General features: G+C 34.5%; 2 protein-coding genes across 2 annotated transcripts; one reads left to right on the top strand and one right to left on the bottom strand.

Annotated features, from left to right (window-relative positions):
• Positions 1-9,003: 9,003 nt before the first annotated feature.
• LOC132066685 (F-box protein At3g07870-like) lies at positions 9,004-10,538 on the top strand. Its single transcript, XM_059459931.1, has one exon. The coding sequence runs from the start codon at positions 9,052-9,054 to the stop codon at positions 10,291-10,293; it is 1,242 nt and encodes a 413-aa protein (XP_059315914.1). The 5' UTR covers positions 9,004-9,051; the 3' UTR covers positions 10,294-10,538.
• Positions 10,539-13,639: 3,101 nt separating this feature from the next.
• On the bottom strand, positions 13,640-18,459 carry LOC132067461 (protein PTST homolog 2, chloroplastic). Its single transcript, XM_059460712.1, has 8 exons — positions 17,704-18,459; positions 16,517-16,680; positions 16,112-16,270; positions 15,838-16,043; positions 15,204-15,349; positions 14,971-15,118; positions 14,129-14,197; positions 13,640-14,033 (listed from the first exon to the last, which is right to left on the bottom strand). The coding sequence occupies exons 1-8, from the start codon at positions 18,267-18,269 to the stop codon at positions 13,938-13,940; spliced, it is 1,554 nt and encodes a 517-aa protein (XP_059316695.1). The 5' UTR covers positions 18,270-18,459; the 3' UTR covers positions 13,640-13,937.
• Between the last annotated feature and the right edge of the window lie 1,839 nt (positions 18,460-20,298).

The raw sequence follows: 20,298 nt of genomic DNA, 5'->3' as shown, positions 1-20,298 counted from the left end.
TAGCACTATAAGCTAAAGGAATAAAGGCAAGAATGTAACGTCAAGAGTCAAGAATGTGTAGCAGTCAAGATTTAACAAGGTTAAAAGACACAAGAATTAATATGAGCCACCAGAGGTACCAACTCCAGGTGAAACAATTTTTAAAATATAAAAAAACCTGTTCGCCGCCTGAGTTACTGTTCACCTCCGGAGTTACTGTTCACCGCCGCAAAGGGAGAATACAAGTCATAAGCTTCATTTTTTTTTGTGCAACAAAATTATGTATTGAGAAAGTTGGAAGTGTGAGTAAAATTTGCTTTCTTAGCACCTTTTTATAGCTAAAGAGGAGTAGTAGTAAGGTTACTACAATGGAGAAAGAACCAAATTATTGTTCAGGAAGAGAGGTGTTTCCTTAACCTTTACTAGTTAAATTATTGTTCTATTTCTCTTTTCTTGCAATGATTATATGCTTATTTTCTTATCCCTTGAAGTCTCAGTATCTGCTGGTTTCCACGACCAGTTAAAATGAAATGAGTTTCAATTATGATCCACATGCCTTGTTGAGCTATCTAAGATTTTCTTTTCTTCCCAAGGCAATGGTGCAATCTCTCCTCATATCGGTGCAAATTTGTTATTCGGTCTTTTTTATCTATTTTAAAATGTGCAAGTGAAACTGTAGACAATTTTGTTCATTGTGAAATGTGCTTCTGCGTCCTTCTTGGTTAAGCTCAGGTCTCATAATAGCTGATAGTAAATATCTCAGCTTTCGCTACAGCTTGACAGCTCACTCAGCTAGTGATGATTCTGATGACTTTACAGTGACTAGTTAAAAATCACAGCCCAATGCGCAACTTTCTTCATATGAACGAACATCTATTAGTTTTTTCCATAGTGTGCTTGCAATTGAAAGACAAGAAGTGTATCAAGCATGAGATATATGGTACTACTAATGCGGTTCACCATCCTATTGCATTTGATCCATATTTCAGTTCAAAAAAGGATGTGGAAAGAGGACTTTTGGAAGTACTCCGCCTCTGCATTGCTAATACACGTATTCGTATTCCATAACATATCACACGTAAGAGAATACATAGTTTTCTATATAATTGAATGCAAATAGTATTTAGTACTGCCAACCAAACACAGTATTATCTTATGCAGTATTTTATATTGAAATTAATTATATATTTTTTTCAACCAAACATTATATTATCTTATACGATTTTATGTTGGGAATAGTTATTTCTATTCTGAAACCACCGAATGACTCCTAACATGTATCACACAAAATCATCTAATTATCCCTGCATTTTGCTTTCCATTAATAATTCTGTCCGGTTACTTGTGGAACTCAAAGCATTCTCACCCACTAAATAGACCCATTTTGTTGAGCCCTAAGTTTCACCTCCCACCAGTAAAACCACCAATGATTTTATTGGTTCATTTGTTTGTTGAATGGTAAGACGTCTGATAGAAATCACTCAGTTTATATCAGCAATCCTCTTTTGGGTGAGTATTTCATGCTTAAATTTCCCGAATGGGAGAAAGGAGCTTGTCGTGTTGCTTATGCGTTCTGCTTTAGTGAAGGCTCTGGATAGTATAAAGTACTGAGATTAGTAGTTAGAGAGTTTCGGGGTTGTCCTGATCAAGTATCGGAATTGGAGGTTTATACTCTTGGGGTTGACGAGAAATGGAGAAATGTGGGCCAAGTTCCAAGCCCTTACTTGGGAAAACTTAGCAATGTTAATGTCAATGGTGATCTTCATTGGCTGGAGGATAAATTAAAAAGTGCCAGCATTTACTCCTCTAATATTAGGAGCTCCACCTGGTTTGAAAACTCCATCCTTTGACTTGACACTAGCAGAGTTGGGGAATTGTCTGTGTTTGTCTGATAGTGGCTGTAGTCAGTATGTTGACATATGGTGGATGAAAGAGTATGGAATAGCTGAATCTTGGACTAAAGATCGCATTCTGACGGACTGTATTCCACTTGATATCCATTGTGATGGTTTTATACCAATCATTATTTGGAAAGATGGAGAACTCTTGATACAAAGAAAAGGTGGCACACAGCTACTTTCTTACAACCCAAAAGAAAAGGAGTTTAGGAAGGTCAAAGTTTACGGTGGCACTGCAGCGACTAGATACATTCCAAATTTTTACTCGCTCAAGATTGTCATGGGGAACAACTTTCAAGTCTCATATGTTTATCCGAAGACTGAGATAGTTTAGTGTATTTGCTTTGTCTTACTTCCTCCAGGATATGATGTTTTGCTTAGTTGACAACTTTTACTGTTTGTGGATCCTTTTGAATTCTGGTATATATTGTCCATTTTAACATTCCTAAGTTATTTGCATTGCGAAGTCCCAAAAACTGCATTTCTTTTATTCATTTCATTCTGTACTTGTCTGAATAAAATGAACTATAAAGGGACAAAACGTTGGCCCATCAATTAGGCATATTTACTTTGATGAAGTGCATTTTGAAAGGTGCTTTGGCAGACTTGTTTGGGGTAAACTAGACGTTACCTTTTGGGTAAAGTGAATGGCGTGCTTCAATTGGGAGTGCCTTTTCGATTATGTCCTGATCTTTTAGGTAGTGCTTTCCTTAGCTGGTGATTTTCTTGAGCAGAAGGCTTATGGTCAAGCTAGCCATTTTTATACTACTCAGTAACGTTCGAATGAACAAGTAATTTATTTTCATCTTTACTTTTTATTTGAGCACGAATGCGTTTGGTTTAGCTTGAAGCTATGTCCTATTCTATTCTTGCCTTGCTTTTGCGTCTAACTTTCAATTTTCAAAGCTGTCTTTACTGCGTTTAATTTATGTAGCTACTTGCTTTCATGACCAAATTGATTGCTTAACTCTTTTGATCTTGTTGAAGATGAGAGAACTTGAATTCATTGCACCTCTCTAATTACTACTACAAGTTAGCTTCCGTATCAAAGGAATAGGTTAGTTAGACTCCTCTCTCCGAATTTCCATATCCTAGGCTTTGGTATACAACAAAAAAAACAGGATTTGAGGTGATTTCTGTAATCTTTACAGGGTGATATTTCTCTGATTCTTGTTTCTTGCTATGAAATGCTTATTAGAGTTACCTTTGGGGCTTTTGTCAAATTCTGAACATTTCTTGTTGCCATTCGCTATTCATGTTTTCTATTGGTAGAGATGTTCTTACTCTCTTGAAGTATCTGGTGGTATCACTTACAATTATATGAGTTTCAGCGTTCATGCATATTATGATTTTCTTTTATTTCATATTTTCTTTTTTAGTCTGTTCACAGTCCCTAATAGATTCAATTTTTGCACTTTGAAGTGAACTATATGAGCTTTCTTAATGAAGAACAATTTTGAAATTCATAGTTGCTTACTGGAAACTTCAATCTCTCTTTCTTTTGGCTGGTCCAAGTTTATTCAGCCTCTTTTATTGAATTCAGATACATTTGTGAAAGGTTAGAAAACTTTGGCCATCTTCAACATCCATGGCAGTCCGACTGCCTTTAATTTTTATTAGCTACTTGCTTTCATGATCAAATTGATAGCTTAATCATTGAGTGAAGGAGCAAAGCTAGCTCAATGGAAGCTGCTGACAGATCCTTGACCGGTCGGCTTAAATGAGAGACTGTAAGAGCACAAAATACAATTCGTTTTCTCCAATTGGAAGGATGAATCGGCGGTCTTTCACTTTTTGTTTCCATAATTTTTTTTATGGCTGTAAGCATCTTGCTTGTTAATTGTTTGAGGAGTGTACATTTCTCGTTAGCCTTCAGACTTTAAGGTCAACTTTTGTTGCTTAGATTTAGCTCTGGAGCTGTCCCTGGTTGTTTGGATGGGCAGGATTGGATTTGTGGTGCAGTTTTTGCTGATTAGGTAAATCATGATTATGGAAGGAAAGAAATGGGGGAAGTAACTAAGTAAAATTTCTGAAATTTTATCTGACTTGCAGGAAAAAATAAATGTAGCACTATACAGTAGAACTGTATTAATGGCCAAACCAACATGTGACTGGAAGGGAAGAGTTTTTGATGAAGAATAGCCCATTCTTCTTCATCTCCATCACAGAATTTGATGTTAAAAAATAACAATATTGGGCAGATAAGTCATCTTCTTCAAGCATATTTTCAAGGAATAGCCCATCACAGAAGATAAATAAATTTGGATTTCCTCCAATGTAGTAGGCCCTTGTCTTTGATAGTAGTTTGCCATGCATTGCTATACTGCTTTGGATTTCTTTTTTTTTACTACATCGTCCTATTATCCTGTGCTATTACTGTTTACTATTATTGATGCTTTTTCATCTCTCCTTGAGCCGGGGTTCTATCGAAAATAGCCTCCCTACTCGTCAAAAGTAGGGGTAAGTTCTGCAGACACTCTACTTTCCTCAGACCCCACCCAGTGGAACTATACTGGATATGTTGTTGTTGTTGTACCAAAAAGGCAAGAAAACAAAACAGAATCTACATTGTTGTAGAAAATGTGATAAAGCTCAAATCTTTTTCTCCAAGTTGGAAAGATGATGAATAGTAGGAAGTTACATTAGCAACTTACCTATTGTTCTTCTGATGTGCCAGTTCTGATTCATTATGAGTGTTTTACTACCAGATTCTAATTGGGCCTAATTGCTCTGGATGAGAGAAACCTCTCTAATTCCAACAAATTAGCTTCAGTATAGAAGGAATAAGTTTAGACTCTCCTTTGTACCTTCCTCTTTCTTCTAATTTTCCATATCCAAGGCTTTGTTGATATACAATGAAGCAGCAGGAAAAGAGGTGTTTCCTTAACCTTTACAAGGTAACATATTATTCTGTTTTCTCTTTTCTTGCTATGATGATATGCTTGTTTTCTTATCCCTTGAAGTATCTGTATCCGCTGGTTTCTACGACCAGTTAAAATGAAATGAGTTTCAGTTATGATCCACAAGCCTTGTTGAGATATCAAATATTTTCTTTGCTTCCGAAGGCAATGGTGCAATCTCTCTTCAAATCGGTATCCGTTTGTTATTTAGCCTCAGGGAAACTTTCGACAATTTTGGTCATTATGAAATATGCTTTAATTTCCTCCTTGCTAGAGTTCAGGTCTCATAATGTCCGAAAGTAACGATCTCAGCTTTCGCAATAAGCTTTACAACTCACTCAGCTAGCTAGTTTATGCTGGGAGTAATTATTTCTATTCTCAAACCGAACGACCTCTAAATATTGAAGGATACTGGTTTATCTAAACTTCAAACTCGATGACCTTGAATTGGGAGATGCATGCACATTAAATGCCTTTCTTGACCTGAGCTATTTTGCCTTGAATTTAAGATGCAATACTACAGCAACAACAACAACAAACACCTCATCCAATAGAATCTTGTCAATAAACCATCCACATTATATTGTGAAGATATAAGTGGAAAGATGACGTTCTTTGAGTTTCTCTTGATGGAATAAAAAATTTTGTGGGCACCCATAAACATTAAAGAATCATTGTTGAAACAGAGGTGAGAGGCTAGTAAATACACGACCATTAATTTTGTCAACAGCCTACTCAAAATCCATTTTTAAGCATCACTTTCTTTCTTTTATTTTGGATTGAAGGAACTTTTATGCAATTGAAGACTTGCATGACTAGACTGGCAGGTTAAGACGAATAGGTTAAGATTGATCCCATCTTTGAAATGTTGGTTTTGTTTTGTCAGTACAGCTTATTGGGTTATCAGTTGAACTGCTTTTCATAAGGAACCTAAATCATCTGTTTACTCTAGGTTTAGTTTAGTCTTAAAATTTGGAGAAGTTAAGGAGGCATCGATAGTTGACAAAGATTTTTTTTTTTTTTTAATTTTTTTTTTACTGTCCGAAATCAAGTGGGAGATCGAGATGAAAATACCCCCTTACTATCTAGATACGGTGTTTGCAGTCTAACAAATAAGGATATACATTTATATCAAATACATGAAATACTTATCATCAACTTGAGCATTTCTATTCAAACATGTAACTATTTATTTATAAAATCAGCTTCAACACTTAAAATATTTTCTAGCACTTGATGCTTATAGCTATTACGGCTAACCCGAACGGGTATATTCCAAGGGTGTCAATGGTATGGTTCGGCCTCTTATTTTATAAAATTTATATCATATCAATCTTTCGATTAATTTATTTTGTATGACCAAAATTAGATTTATCGAGACCGTCTCATCATCTTGGTTTCTCTTCGGTATCGTATGGTTCAGATAATTTTTGGTATTTTTCTAAAAAAAAAAAAGGTCACGTAAGTTTCACGATACCGTGCATACTTCTGTAGGACTTTGGTAAAAAATCTCTAGACCGTTTACTGTTTATAAAATGATGAATCAACGGAACATAAAACATGGCAAGAATAAAGATCCATCCCGTTATTTTACAGTAGTATAAAACAAAGTTAAGGAAAGACAAAAAGTCTAAATCATATATACCAGTGAAAGAAATTAATCAAGATGGAACTCAAGAAGCGAGTGTACTAGATTAAGTATCCTATAATAGAAATTTAAATCATACGAGGGGAAAGATATCTAATACCTTATAGCTTGCTTCTCAAGATCATTGAAATACATTATAGCTTTCTACTCAAGATGTTAGAACTAATTTAGTTTCAATGGGAGTAACATAATAGACTTTGGAGTTGGAATTTTGCGTATTAATTACCTGTTGACTTGTAGTTGTTTCCCTCCCCTTCTCTATTTCCTTCCCGTATTCGAACCCAATAAAATTTCAACTGGATCTTTCACATATATCAAGAACAAGGATGGAGAGTGTTGTGGAATTCGGGATAAAACTTACATAAATTTATTTGATACGATTCGGTAATTTTTTGGTATATTCTTATGAAATTAAAAACCTACTTAATTATTTAATATGATTTTAAATTTATATGGAAACATATGGTTTAATAAAAAGAAATTAGAAATTCAATACTAATATGGCTAGGTTCAAATCGGTTGATAAAAAGGGGAAAATGGCTTTCTCTTAATTAAATTAGAGAGGGTTTTTAAAAGACCATTGACACCTCTACTAGAAATATATTAAACGGAAAAGGGTCAAATATACCCCTGTACCATTGAAAAAGGGTTAAATATGCCCTTCGTTATACTTTGGATCCAAATATAACCCCCTTAGGGGTGTTCACGGTTTGGTTAAAAACCGATCCAAACCGCAAATCGAACCAATCCGATTAAATAAACCGATAGTTGTTTGGGTTTGGTTTTAAATTTTTAAAAGTGATAATATTTGGTTTGGTTTGGTTTTATTAAAACCAAACCGAAGAAAAAATCGAATTGAACCAAAAAACCAATATGCACTACTTTTATCATTATATATATCAATATATTACTTTTTATAAATATTTTTAAATACTTTATTTACTTTTTCATTAAATTTTTCTTTATCCCTATTAGGCCAATTAACTTTAAACCTTAAGCCATTTTTTTTATAAAAAAAATCCATAAATCCAAACTTAATTATTCAAAGAAACAACTATGAGATTTACCTAAGAAGAAGTATTTCTTATAAAATTTATTTACTTGATTAAAGCTTATAAATCTTAATACATTTTATCTATAATCCAAGAAAATTATGGCTAATAACGAATATAAGGGTGGAAAGGGGTGGAAAAGTCTTTCCTAATCGTAGCAAAATAAATGAAAGAGAGAAATATTCTTAGGTCTCTTGAAAATCGAAAAAACGAACCAAACTATCTACAACCAAATCGATGGATATTTATTATATCTGGTTTGGTTTGGTTTTTATAATCAAAAACCGACTAAGATGGTTTGGTTATGGTTTTAGCCAAAAATCGACCCAAACCAACCCATGAACACCCTTAACCCATGCCCTTATACTTTGGGCCCAATTATACCTCTTCTCTATTATTGTTCAAAGTGGACACCGAATCTGACGTGGCACTAATAACTCAGTGAGTGAAGGGGAAGAGAAGATGATAGTGGTGGGTGAAGAAGGGAAAGAGAGGGGTAAATAAGTTGGGTGGTGAGGTGGCATGCCACGTGGTTTTCATCTCACTGATTTGTCAGTGCCACGTCAGATTTGGTATTCACTTTGGACAATTTTAACGGAGGAGGGGTATATTTGGACTCAAAGTATAACCGCAGCAGTATATTTGGACCTAGGGGTGTTCATGGTTCGGTTTGGGTCGGTTATTGGTTAAAACCATAACCAAACCAATTTAGTCGGTTTTTAAATGTCTAAAACCATAACCAAACCAAGTAAAATAATAACCACCGGTTTGGTTATTGTCGGTTTGGTTCGGTTTGGTTCGGTTTTTCAATTTATGACTAGCGTGACAATTCAAATATTCTCTCTCTACATTCTTCAAATTTCTTATGAAGCTCTTTTTTCCCCCACGGCCCACAAGGGCGAACTTTCTTGCGTATTGAGGAAATACGTACGTGGCAATGTAAAATGAAAAGAGATAGTAGAATTTTTACTTTTTACCCTTATGCTTACGACTTATTAGAGTTGGGCTTGGATTGTTGGACTTGGACATATTCTTTTAAGACATGGGCCTTAAAAATAAGTAGATCAAAATTAAATTAATAATTAAAAGGTATAAAATATCTTTAATTATTTATGAAAAGTTAATATTATACATATAAATAATTATAAATTTTATGTATATAATTATCGGTTTGGTTCGGTTATTTATTCGGTTATTTTTTACTATAACCATAACCAAACCAAATATTATCGGTTTTTCAAATTTAAAACCAAACCAAACCAAACCAAACCAAACCAAACCAAATGTCGGTTTTTTTATTCGGTTTGGTTAAATTTTCGGTTTGGTTTTGGTTTTAACCAAAACTGTGAACAGCCCTATTTGGACCCAATGTATAAGAAATTGCATATTTAATCCTTTTCCAAGACATATTTAGGCCTTTTCCGTATATTAAATAACTGAAAGCAATTCACTAAAATCATGCTTTAAATCATCCTTGTAGATTTTTGGTCACTTTCTTTTTAGGCGCCAAAACTACCCAAGCCAAAGCCCTAAAAATTGGCTACTCTTTTCACTGAAATTTCTCAATAGAAAAAATGGAACCCAAGCATTTGGATGTTAAATATGATTGCAAACGAATTAGAAGAATGAATGAAGTGACAATTATGGACCTTCCAAGGGTGATTATGGCAGAAATCCTTTCAAGATTGCCAATAAAGCCCATTTTCCGCTGTAAGACTGTTTGCAAACTGTGGTATCATCTTTTAACTTCTGACCCTTTATTTGTTAAGATGTATCACACAAAATCATGTAATTTTCCCTGCATTTTGCTTTCGATTAATAATTCTGTCCGGTTACTTGTGGAACTCAAACCATATTATGACTATGATTCTCAACCCTTAAATAGACACATTTTTTTAAGCCGTAAGTTTCACCTCCCTCGACCCAGCGACTTGCTTTCAGATGACCTATTTGGTTTTACTTCTGTTAAAGAAAACTTGACATTAATAGGTTCATGTAATGGGTTCATTTGTTTGTTGAATGGCTGGAGTCATGAGAAAAATCATTCAGTTTACATTAACAATCCTCTTTTGGGTGAATATTTCAAGGTTAAGTTGCCTGAAAAGGAGAAGAGAGTTCGTTGTGTTGCTTATGCATTCTGCTATAGTGAAGAAGGCTCTGGACAGTATAAAATATTAAGATCAGTAAAAGTTAGAAAGTTTCAGGGTCGTCCTGAAGTATTAGAATTGGATGTTTATACTCTTGGAGTTGATGAGAAATGGAGAAATGTGGGTGAGGCTCCATGCCCTGTATCGCATCATTTTGGCAAGGTTAATGTCAATGGTTCTCTTCACTGGATGGATCGCGAAAAAAATGACAGCATCTACTCCTTCGATATTGGGATAGAAAAGCTGAAGTCCCTGCCATTTCCACCTGGTTTGAAAACTCCATCCCCGTGCTTGACGCTAGTAGAGTTGGGGAATTGTCTATGTTTATCTGATAATATATCTTTTCAGCATATTGATATATGGTGGATGAAAGAGTATGGAATAGCTGAATCTTGGGTTAAAGATCGCATTTCGTTGTATCATATTCCGCCTGATATTTGTGATGCTAGATATGTACCAATCATAATTTGGAAAGATGGAAAAATCTTGATGCAAAAGGAACGTGGCGCGCAGCTAATTTCTTACAACCCATATGATAAGAAGTTTACGAAGGTCAATGTTTATGGTATTGGCATTGCAGCGACTAAATACGTTCCAAGTCTTTACTCGCTCAAGACTGTCATGGGGGACAACCTTCAAGTCTCAAATGTTTTTCCGAAGACAGAATAGTTTAGATATTTAAATTGTCTAACTTCCTCCAGGATATTATATTTTGCTTCTATGTTTCTGGTATAATTAAGTTTAGAACCGACTACTTTTACCGTGTTGTGGATGCTTTTACTGTCCATTTTCACATCCCAAATTACTTGCATTTCAAAGTCTCCAAAGCTGCATTTCTTTTGTTCATTTCATTCTGCAATTGTCTTAATACAATGAACTATGAAGGAACAAAATGTTGGCCCATCTGTCAGGCATATTTACTTTGAAGAAGTGCATTTTGATTGAAAAAGGTACTTTGGGATGTAATTTTTGGTAAAGTTAATGAGGTGCATCACTTGGAAGTGGCATTTCATTTATTTCCTGAATATTTGGTGACCTTAACGAATCTGTTTGGTTTTAGCTTGAAGCTCTGTCCTATGCTTGCCTTGCTTTTGAGTCAAACTTCCATTCCATGGTTGTCCTTACTGCCTTTAATTTTGTGTAGCTACTTGCTTTCATGATCAAATTGATAGCTTAACTCTTTTGATCTTGTTCAAGATGAAAGAAGATGAATTCATTGAACCTATCTAACTTCTACAAGTTAGCTCCGGTATGAAATGCCTATCTGAGTTACCTTTGGGTTTCTTGTCAATTCTGAACATTTTAGTTGCCATTGTTTTACCATGCTTTCTGTTGATAGCGATGTTCTTACTGTCTTGAAGTATCATAATTGGTAGTATCTACAATCAGTTAAAATTATATGAGTTTCAACGATCATGCATACCATAATTTTCTTTTATTTCATATCTTCTCTTTTAGGCTGTGGCACAATCTCACTGTCTCATTCTTTGGACTGTGAAGTGAACTATATCAACTTTCTTACGAAGAATAATTGTGAATTTCATTGTTGCTTACCGAGAACTTCATATATCTTCCAGTGGTTAGTGTAAGTTTAATATTCAGTATCTTTTATCGAATTCAATTATATTTTTGGAAGGTTAGAAAATCATCCCATTTTCTGAATTTTGCTTCCATGGATGATCCCTTAGGTTGACCAAAACTTCACCTCTCAGAACAGAACTTCGGGCAGAGGGCAAAGGGATTGTCCTGAATCTCTCTTCCTCTATGTCGAATCCAACTGTAGGATCAATACTATTTTGGTTATGGTTTGAAAATCTGAGTGACAACTCTGATGACGTTATAATGTCTAGCTAGTTAACAGACTAAATCCAAAACCATAGCCCAAGGTGCAAGTTTCTTCACATAAACATCTATTATCTTTTGGTAAAAAAAACGTATGGTATTGGTAAGGTAAGGCTTAGCCTTCCTTGCTTGTTAAAAAAAAAAAGAAAAAAAAAAAAGGGTATTGGATTATTAATATAGAACAAATCATGATGAAGGGAAACTTCGATTAAACAAATTAATCCTTCGCAAGAGCTCTTTATTGGGATAGAACTTGAGTTTCCTTGGTACTAGTGTGCTTCAATTTTGCTTAAGTTTTCCTTCAAATTCTAGCAAATAAGGCGAACCAAGTTGTACAGAAAACACACTTACATTTGGACAATGGTTTTGGTCGGTAGTTGCACATGCAAGCGCATGTGGTCGTACAAGTAATATTGTGATTTTAGAAATTGAATGTCGAACTCACACGGACTTACGATCAACCACAAACTAAATTAGACGATCCTAATTATCTATACAAGAGATGAAATTGGAAGGTTATAATTATAAACTTATGAAAAATAAAAGAAAACTAATGATGAACTTCAACCAAGAAAGAGCGGGTTTTATATTATCGATGAGATGAAATCGATCTAACGCTATGGGCTATCTAACAATCACATTGTATTCTTCAATTGATTCAACTTCTTAATTTATCTAGTATACTGATTGGCAGAGTTGATATTACAATCACAAATCTCTCGAGTCCTCTAGCTTCCTATTTGTATTACTTTCACGCCTATATATCTATGGTAATGAACCTTAACACAAATGCATTTATATTTCCTGGATATCAACCAAGCAAGGCGAACTAGGTATATCCCTCTTCTAGACGTAAATCCGCTCCCCGATGCTCAGGGTTGAGATCCTACTCTATTTAACCCTATCACTATCTTAGAATTCCTCTCCCGAGTTCAAGCTAAGATTCGTAGATAGTATTCGATTGGTGATCAAGCAACCAAATAATTAAGTTCAGGATTAACAAAATAAACCAATATGTAAAAATGTTCCTATTACTTTTTCAAACCCAATGCTAAGTTTCAAGAATAGAAAACAAAATAATTAAGTTCAGTATTTACTCCTTTAATATTGAAACTAAAGAGGTGAAGTCCCAGCCAGCTCCACCTGGTCTGGAGACTCCATCCTTTAGCCTGCTAGGAGCGCTGGAGAATTGTTTGTGCTTGTCTGATAATGGCTATAGTGAATATGTCGATATCTGGTGGATGAAAGAGTATGGAATAGCTGAATCTTGGATTAAAGATCGGATGTTGATGCATTATATTCCGCGTGATATTTGTGATGCTAGATATGAACCATTCATAATTTGGAAAGATGGAGAAATCTTGATGCAAATGGAACGTGGCCCGCAGCTAGTTTCTTACAACCCAAAAGAGAAGTTCAGGAAGGTCAAAGTTTATGGTAATGGCACTGCAGCGACTAGATATATCCCAAGCTTTTACTCACTCAAGACTCTCATGGGGGACAACTTTCAAATCTCAAATGCTTACCCAAAGACTCAGATAGTTTTTAGAGTATTTGTTTTGTCTTACTTTCCTCCAGGATATGATGTTTTGCTTCTGTGTTTCTAATATAAAATTAAGTTCAAAACCTGGCAATTTCACTGTTTTGTGTGATGCTTTTGAATTCTGGTAGGAAGACAACTGTACCTATCCAAGTACGTATCGTCCATTTTAACATTCCTAAGTTATTTGCATTGCAAAGTCTCCAAAGCTGCATTTCGCTAATTCATTTCATTCTGCACGTGTCTGAATAGAACGAAATACAAAGGGACAAAACGGTGGCCTATGAGTCAGGCATATTTACTTTGAAGAAGAGCACTTTTTGATTGAAAAAGGTACTGTGGCAGCCTTTTTTTGGGGTAAACGGTACATGAACTTTTGGGTGAAGTTAATGGTATGCACCAATTGAGTGATGTGTGGTCACGGGATATCAAGTATAACACAAGTATAGACATTTTCCGTATCAATTGCATATAGACATTTTCCGTATCAATTGCCTTGTTTACAAGCAATGGGACATTATTTACTTCTTGCTATGTACAATCTGTGTATGCAGCGTTTCCGGTCCTCTAAAATCAGCATATGAAACACAAGCCAGCTAGATTTGTACAGTAAATAGACAGGAAAACACGATACACAAAAGAATATCACCACCTTCAAAGAATAATCCAAATCAGCTCAGATGTTTGGCAGTTGAACATATGCTAACTTTACATTGCCAGTAATCAGATTCTATACCAGTTATGTGTCAAAGAATGGAAGGAAACTACAAAATTCTACTAGGGAACCTACTATTACATGATCAATTATATTCTTTAGCAACATTCGCTGCTTGGAGTGATTACAAGACAACAATACAGAGTCGGTCCCTTAACCACGTAGGATCAGTTGATAGTCTTTGAGTTCCTAGAGTAACTTTTCTGCGACTTGCTGTTACGTGACAATGAGAAGATTATTTTCATGTCCATTGCTGTGAACAACGGGCCTCAAAGGATCAACCTTCCATATCCCATCAACAATGAATTTGATCTGCAACAAAAGAATGAGATGCCAACTACTTCAAATTTCAATATACACTACAACCTTGAATATTTAAGTTCATTACATGCCAAGGTTACACACACCTCATAACTGCCTGGATACAACATTAGGCTTACAGAAAAAACACCAGTGGACAATTTCTCCATCTTCCTCTGCAAGTCAATACAGCACGCCTCATTACTAACCAAGGACAAGAAGCCCATTGAAACTATTACCACTACTACCACAAATGTTCTTGGTTTTGTTTCATATGTTTATTATCATTATCATTACTGTTTCTCGATTTTTGTGAAAGGGGATTATAGAACTGCAGAGTTTTCATCGTTAGGAGACACATAAAATGACAACTCTTTGGCTCATGTACAGCAATATCGCTCTATAATTCCTGTCCTCCCTGAAAGGTGGCTTCTAGATAACAAGTGTTATAGCTTCATATGTTTTCATCACATGTTTTCCAGAAGTACTAAAAAGTGCAGCTCAGCTTCTGAAATTTTCACCTCAGTAGCATTTTGTCATCTGATCCAGACAAGAACCTTGAGTAGTAATCTTAGTTTCCTATTAATTTTTTTGCCAAAAATCTAGTACCATCATCTCCCCCCACCCCATACCAAATAAAAAATAAAAGAAAAAAGATAACAACCTGGGCCAAAAATAATACTAAAAGGCAAATAGGTAGACTCTTTGGTCATCATGCAATTTAGGTCAAGCCAGAAAATTATATCGCTTAAATAATTTGGAGGAGCCTAATTCCTGGCTGTGGCCACTTATAGTAGTAATCTTTTGATTTTCCTACTTTTAAATTAAGTTACGTAGAAAAGAACGTCTTAACACCAACAATAAAAAATGCATCACGTTTGTACTTCAAACTATGTCAGTAAAATGTTGCCTCCTATTTCGTATCACATGTGGGAAAGCAAGATCAAACCTGAGTTGTCCATCCATCAAACGAGCCTGTTAGAAGAACCTCTGAGGCAGAGTTATGCCAATCAACCCGAGTAGTACGAAGAAGCTGTAAAGATTTCCTAGCACCATCAATCCTCTTCTGCTTATCTTGCAGCACCTTATCTGCATCACTGAAAGAGTAGGGTATGCGTATTCAGAATATGTAAGGGTATCTAGTATAAAATGCATAATAAAGGAATGAGCAATGACGCAGACCTCAATGCTAATGCCATTTTCCCCTCAAGTATTACAAGTTTTGCACGTATGGACCGCAATCTCTTCTGAGCATTTATGACATCATTCTCCTGGAACTCCCGTGCATCAGAAAGTTTCTGCAAATCACTAGGGGATCCGCCAAGAACCTGAGAAAGCAAGATTTCTTAACAGTGATAACAGCATCATCACGCCAAATTACCAACAGACAGAAAACTTCTCTTGAAATTGTCAAAGGCATATATTTTAGAAATCTAACGAATTTTCTCCTTAGTGATGGCAGATCAAATGAAAATTTTCCTGTTAGATCACTTTCTATCCTTTGGAGAGGAGCCTAACAGGTTATTGAGTTTAAATACACAGGAAAATCTCTGGTAGGAGAAACTTCCCCGCGTTCTGACTTCTGAGAAGTCCTATTAAAAAAATATCTGAGGTAGTACAAGAACTGAGCAGATTTAAACATATTTTACAGGAAGAAGTGACATCGATGGTTGGGTGGAAGAATTGCATTACAGCATCAAACACAGAAGCTACATAACAAAACAGAACGTAAAAGCATATCATAGTAGGAAACTTAACATTATGATGCACGACTAAAGAAAGACATTCTGGACAAACAGGAGATGCAGCTTTCTACCTCCTTTGAACTGAAGTCCGGGCTCTTGGATCTGAGGGCGCTAAGGGTTGAGGATAGCTCAAGCTCTAAATGCTGAAGACGAGTTCTTACATCATTATGGTTGTTATATATCCATCTTTCTGGAGCTTCATCGCTATTCTCTTTGATGGTAAATATATCATCTCTTGAAGTTTCAGCTTTACCTCCATCAAAATCTATCTCACCAACTGTAAATGGCAGGGATCAAATTAAGGCTACAAACTATGAACATGATTAGATTCAGGGAAACTAATACCTTCAAACTCTGTGCCCTCAGGGCATGCACGTTGAGTGATCCATGCTCTCCAATTATCTGACGTGTATTCGTGGTTAAGCTGCCCTCCTGGATCACTTAAACCGCCTTTCTTGGGGCTACATGTTGTGAGGCTTCCATTTTTCCCCAGGTCTGTCCTGTCTTTTACGATGTAACAAACATGGAATCTCATGTTTTAGGGCCCAATTGGTTAAAGGCAAACCCCTAACTTATAAATGTTTCAGTTTAACATATTAGCTAACAGCTTCAGGTTTCAATTATCGCTACAGCTATAGCTATCAATAATATGGTGCAACGAAGGTCTTGATGATTAAACAGCATTCGAAGTGTCAACTAAATATTTTTCAACAGACTAAAAAGAGAAGGGGGTGGGGGATAAAACCCTACCTGTAGTAGTGGTTCCAGAGTTTCTGTCATCAATGTTATCCCTACTTGAATGATTAGCTCCATATCCATATTTGCTCGTATTAATACCAAGAGACGAGATCCTCTCTATCTCTAATCGATTCAGTATCCCTTCAATCCCACTATCTTCCTCAACTGCAACTTCTCTGATACAAAGACAGAGTACAGTAAGATACTAAAGCAATTAACAGATTTTCACATAAATTCAACATAATTCCACGATGAATGGCAAATAAATTGGATCACAATAAACACTTAAATCCTTCTTTTAACTTCTAGTTTTGGCTCGAGCACAAGATTTCTAAGCATTTAGAAACAAAGATTCCTTCTTTTAAGTTCTATATTAGGCACAAGTAGAAGATTTCCTACCAATAAATTCAACATATTCCACGACGAATGGCAGATAAATTGGATCACAATAAACACTTAGAAACAAAGAATCCTTCTAATAACCTCTATTTTGGCTCAAAATAAAAGATTTCCTACCAATAGCAAAATCTATAGAGCAACAAGCACTATTCTTTATCAACAAGAACCAAAATAAACAAATAGACAAAAGAGAGCAAAGAAGATAAACAATAAACAAAAGCGCATTTTGCAAGGAGGAATGGCAGATAAACTGGATCACAATAAACACTACAACAACAACAACACACCCAGTGAAATCCCACAAGGTGGGGGATCACAATAAACACTTAGAAACAAAAAATCCTTCTTTTAACTTCTAGTTTTGGCTCAAGTACAAGATTTTCTAAGTACTTAGAAACAAAGATTCCAACTTTTAACTTCTATAATAGGGACAAAGTAAAAGATTTCCTACCAATAGCTAAACCTAAGAGCAACAAACACCACTCTTTATCAACAAGAACTAAGATAAACAAGTATGCAAAAGATAGAAACCAAGATAAACAAATAGACAATTGATAGAAACCAAGATAATCAAATAGAGAAAAGATACTAGAAACCAAGATAATCAAATAGATAAAAGATAGAAACCAAGATAAACAAATAGACAATTGATAGAAACTAAGATAAACAAATAGAATAAAGACAGAAACCAAGATAAACAAATAGACTAAAGACAGAAACCAAGATAAACAAATACAACAAAGAGAGAAACCAAGATAAACAATAAACAAAAGCGCATTTTGCAAGGATTGGAACCTCACAATGATCTACCAGAGGAGGAAGCTGTCTGAGAAGAATTCCGAAACGAAAAATCACAATCAGAATCTTCATTTTCTTGATATTTCTCAACTCTTCTTTGTAACTCCTCAATATCCAAATCCATTTCCTCATCTTTATGAACATTTTCTTGGTCAACTTTTTCCAAGTCCCAACCAAATGAATACCAACCACCCCTATTCTTTATTGCCTCAATCAAATCAAATCTTCCTGCTTTTTCCAAATCTTTCTTAGTTGGAAATGCATTTGGGTTCTCAGATTTCTCCATAAAAGCTAATATTTCCCCTTCTAACTTCATATCCTCTTCACTTTCCAACCCATTTCCACAGCAACAACAACACAAACTATGCACCTTTTCCTTTCTTAAATCAAGAAACTTCAAAGAACACATTTCTTTACCCAAAACAAGATCAAATGACTCAAAAACCCCAGTTTTTCTCTTGAAATGAAGTCTGTTTCTTGGGTTTAGTACAACAAGATTAAAGGGTTTAGAAGGGAAACTTAAAAAAGAGTAAAAACAGTGCGGTTTTGTGTACAGAGTTGGTGTCATCGTTTAGGCATTTCGTCGAACAATTCGTAAGCAACTGTTAAGAACACGATTCCAGTACGGTAAAAGAAGAAAAAAGAAAGGAAGTGAAAGAAGTGAAGAAACGAACAATGTAGTAGTAGAAGAAATAAATGCGTAAAATCCAAACAATTGAGAGAGTTCGATAACTGTGTTGTTGTACAGACTATTTATGTAAAGTTCAATAAAGGAATTTAATTGTTATATACATACATTCATATATATATATATATATATAATTTTTTTTTTTTTTTTACTACTACTATTTAGGGGTCATTTGGTATGAACACAAGTTATGATGGGATTAGTTATGTTGGGATAAGTTATACTGAAATTATTTATGTTGGGATTAATTATTCTGATATTATTTTTTATTAGTTATTTGGTTTTTTATATTAAAAGTAATATGCATTGCATAACTCTTAAGAAAAAGTTATTTATTTACAAAAATATCCTCCACTTTGTGTAGTAGAAAAAGAATTTTGAGAACCTCATGGCTATTTTAGTTAATTTCACTATTTTATCCCGGGATAAGTTATCTTAGGATAATTATTTCACCCTCTGATGGGTGTAAGTTATCCCAATACTATTTTTAATCCTGAGATAGCTTATTCCATAATGAGTAACCAAATAAAGAATAAAATGATACTTAAATTTTTATTCCATCACTATTTTTACTTATCCATCGTATCAAACCATCAGAGAATAGAGGAGCTTGGGATCAATGTGAAAACGGAAAAGCCCTCTCAATGATATTTTTCATATTACCTGTAGGCCCTTTTTTTTCTCCATGCCGTGGACCCATCTCCTTTATTTACATGACAATGACAATTGATTTTGCTTTCTTCCGTCATTAGTGAGCATTATTTTATCTTAGACCATAACTAATTCTAATATTTAATGTTATACTAAACGTACTTAGATTACTCAATGATATTTTTCCATATTACCTGTGGGCCCTATTTTCTTTTCCATGCAGTGGACCCATCTCTCTATTTTTATTTATTTTTTGTTCACGTCATAGTTCATTTTGCGTTCTTCCGTCATTAGTGAGCATTTGGTTTGTCTTGACTATAACTAATTCTAATATTTAATATTATACTTATAATACTTATAGATTAATTTTAAAGTTTCACAGAAGTTGATGCATTACTTTTTTTTTAAATTAAAATTGTGATACTGAAATTACAAATTAAAGGATAGAATGATTATTTTGTACTACATCTATCCCATTGTATATGGCACAATTGCCATAAGAAGATTTTAACAAGAATTTCATTGTGAATTTTAAATTCATTTTATTAATTTTCATCAGAAAAATTATGGAATTTAAAGTTTGAAATTCGAAATAAAAGTTAAATAGTTTGACCCAACGAAGCGATAGCACTTTTATAACTTAATGTTGAATTGAATTATTTGTCACACAAATTGTTCATCGTTTTAACCTCATTTATTAATAATTAATATCTAGATATTTTATTATTTTATAAATTCTTCTAATAGCATCACTTTTGAATTTCATCCTAATTTTACAAATCCTTCAAACATTATGTTGCACTGAATAATCATGAAAATATACCTTTAAAAAGAAATATAGTCACCATGTTGCGCCCATGCAGAATGCTTACTTTTATATTAGCCATGATTTGAACATACAATTTTAATGTTTGAGTAATTGTCATTAGAAAAGTTGAAGAATTGAGACGGTTTATTATTTAAAATAAGATCGAAAAGAAATATTAGCCAAAAAAAAAGGTTGATTATGCTCGTAATAGTACCAACTATAGCCGAGAAATGACAGGATTAAGTTACTTTATTACTTCTAACTATTTTCGAATTATCCTTAGGGTTAGTAAATATTGATTATATTATAGTACATTAACCATTTTTAACATTTTCATGTTCTCCTTAAATTTTTCTTAGGTAGGCAAAAATAAATTAGTTGAAAGTTTCAAATAATGTATAATAGAATAATATAATTTTATTCATATTGGGTCAGGCTTTGCCCGGGCTA

The sequence above is a fragment of the Lycium ferocissimum genome, chromosome 8 (assembly GCF_029784015.1).
Source record: "Lycium ferocissimum isolate CSIRO_LF1 chromosome 8, AGI_CSIRO_Lferr_CH_V1, whole genome shotgun sequence".
In the NCBI taxonomy this organism is placed as follows: domain Eukaryota; kingdom Viridiplantae; phylum Streptophyta; class Magnoliopsida; order Solanales; family Solanaceae; genus Lycium; species Lycium ferocissimum.
The sequence above is the reverse complement of the archived record's forward strand: the minus strand, read 5'-3'. Positions and strand labels throughout refer to the sequence as shown.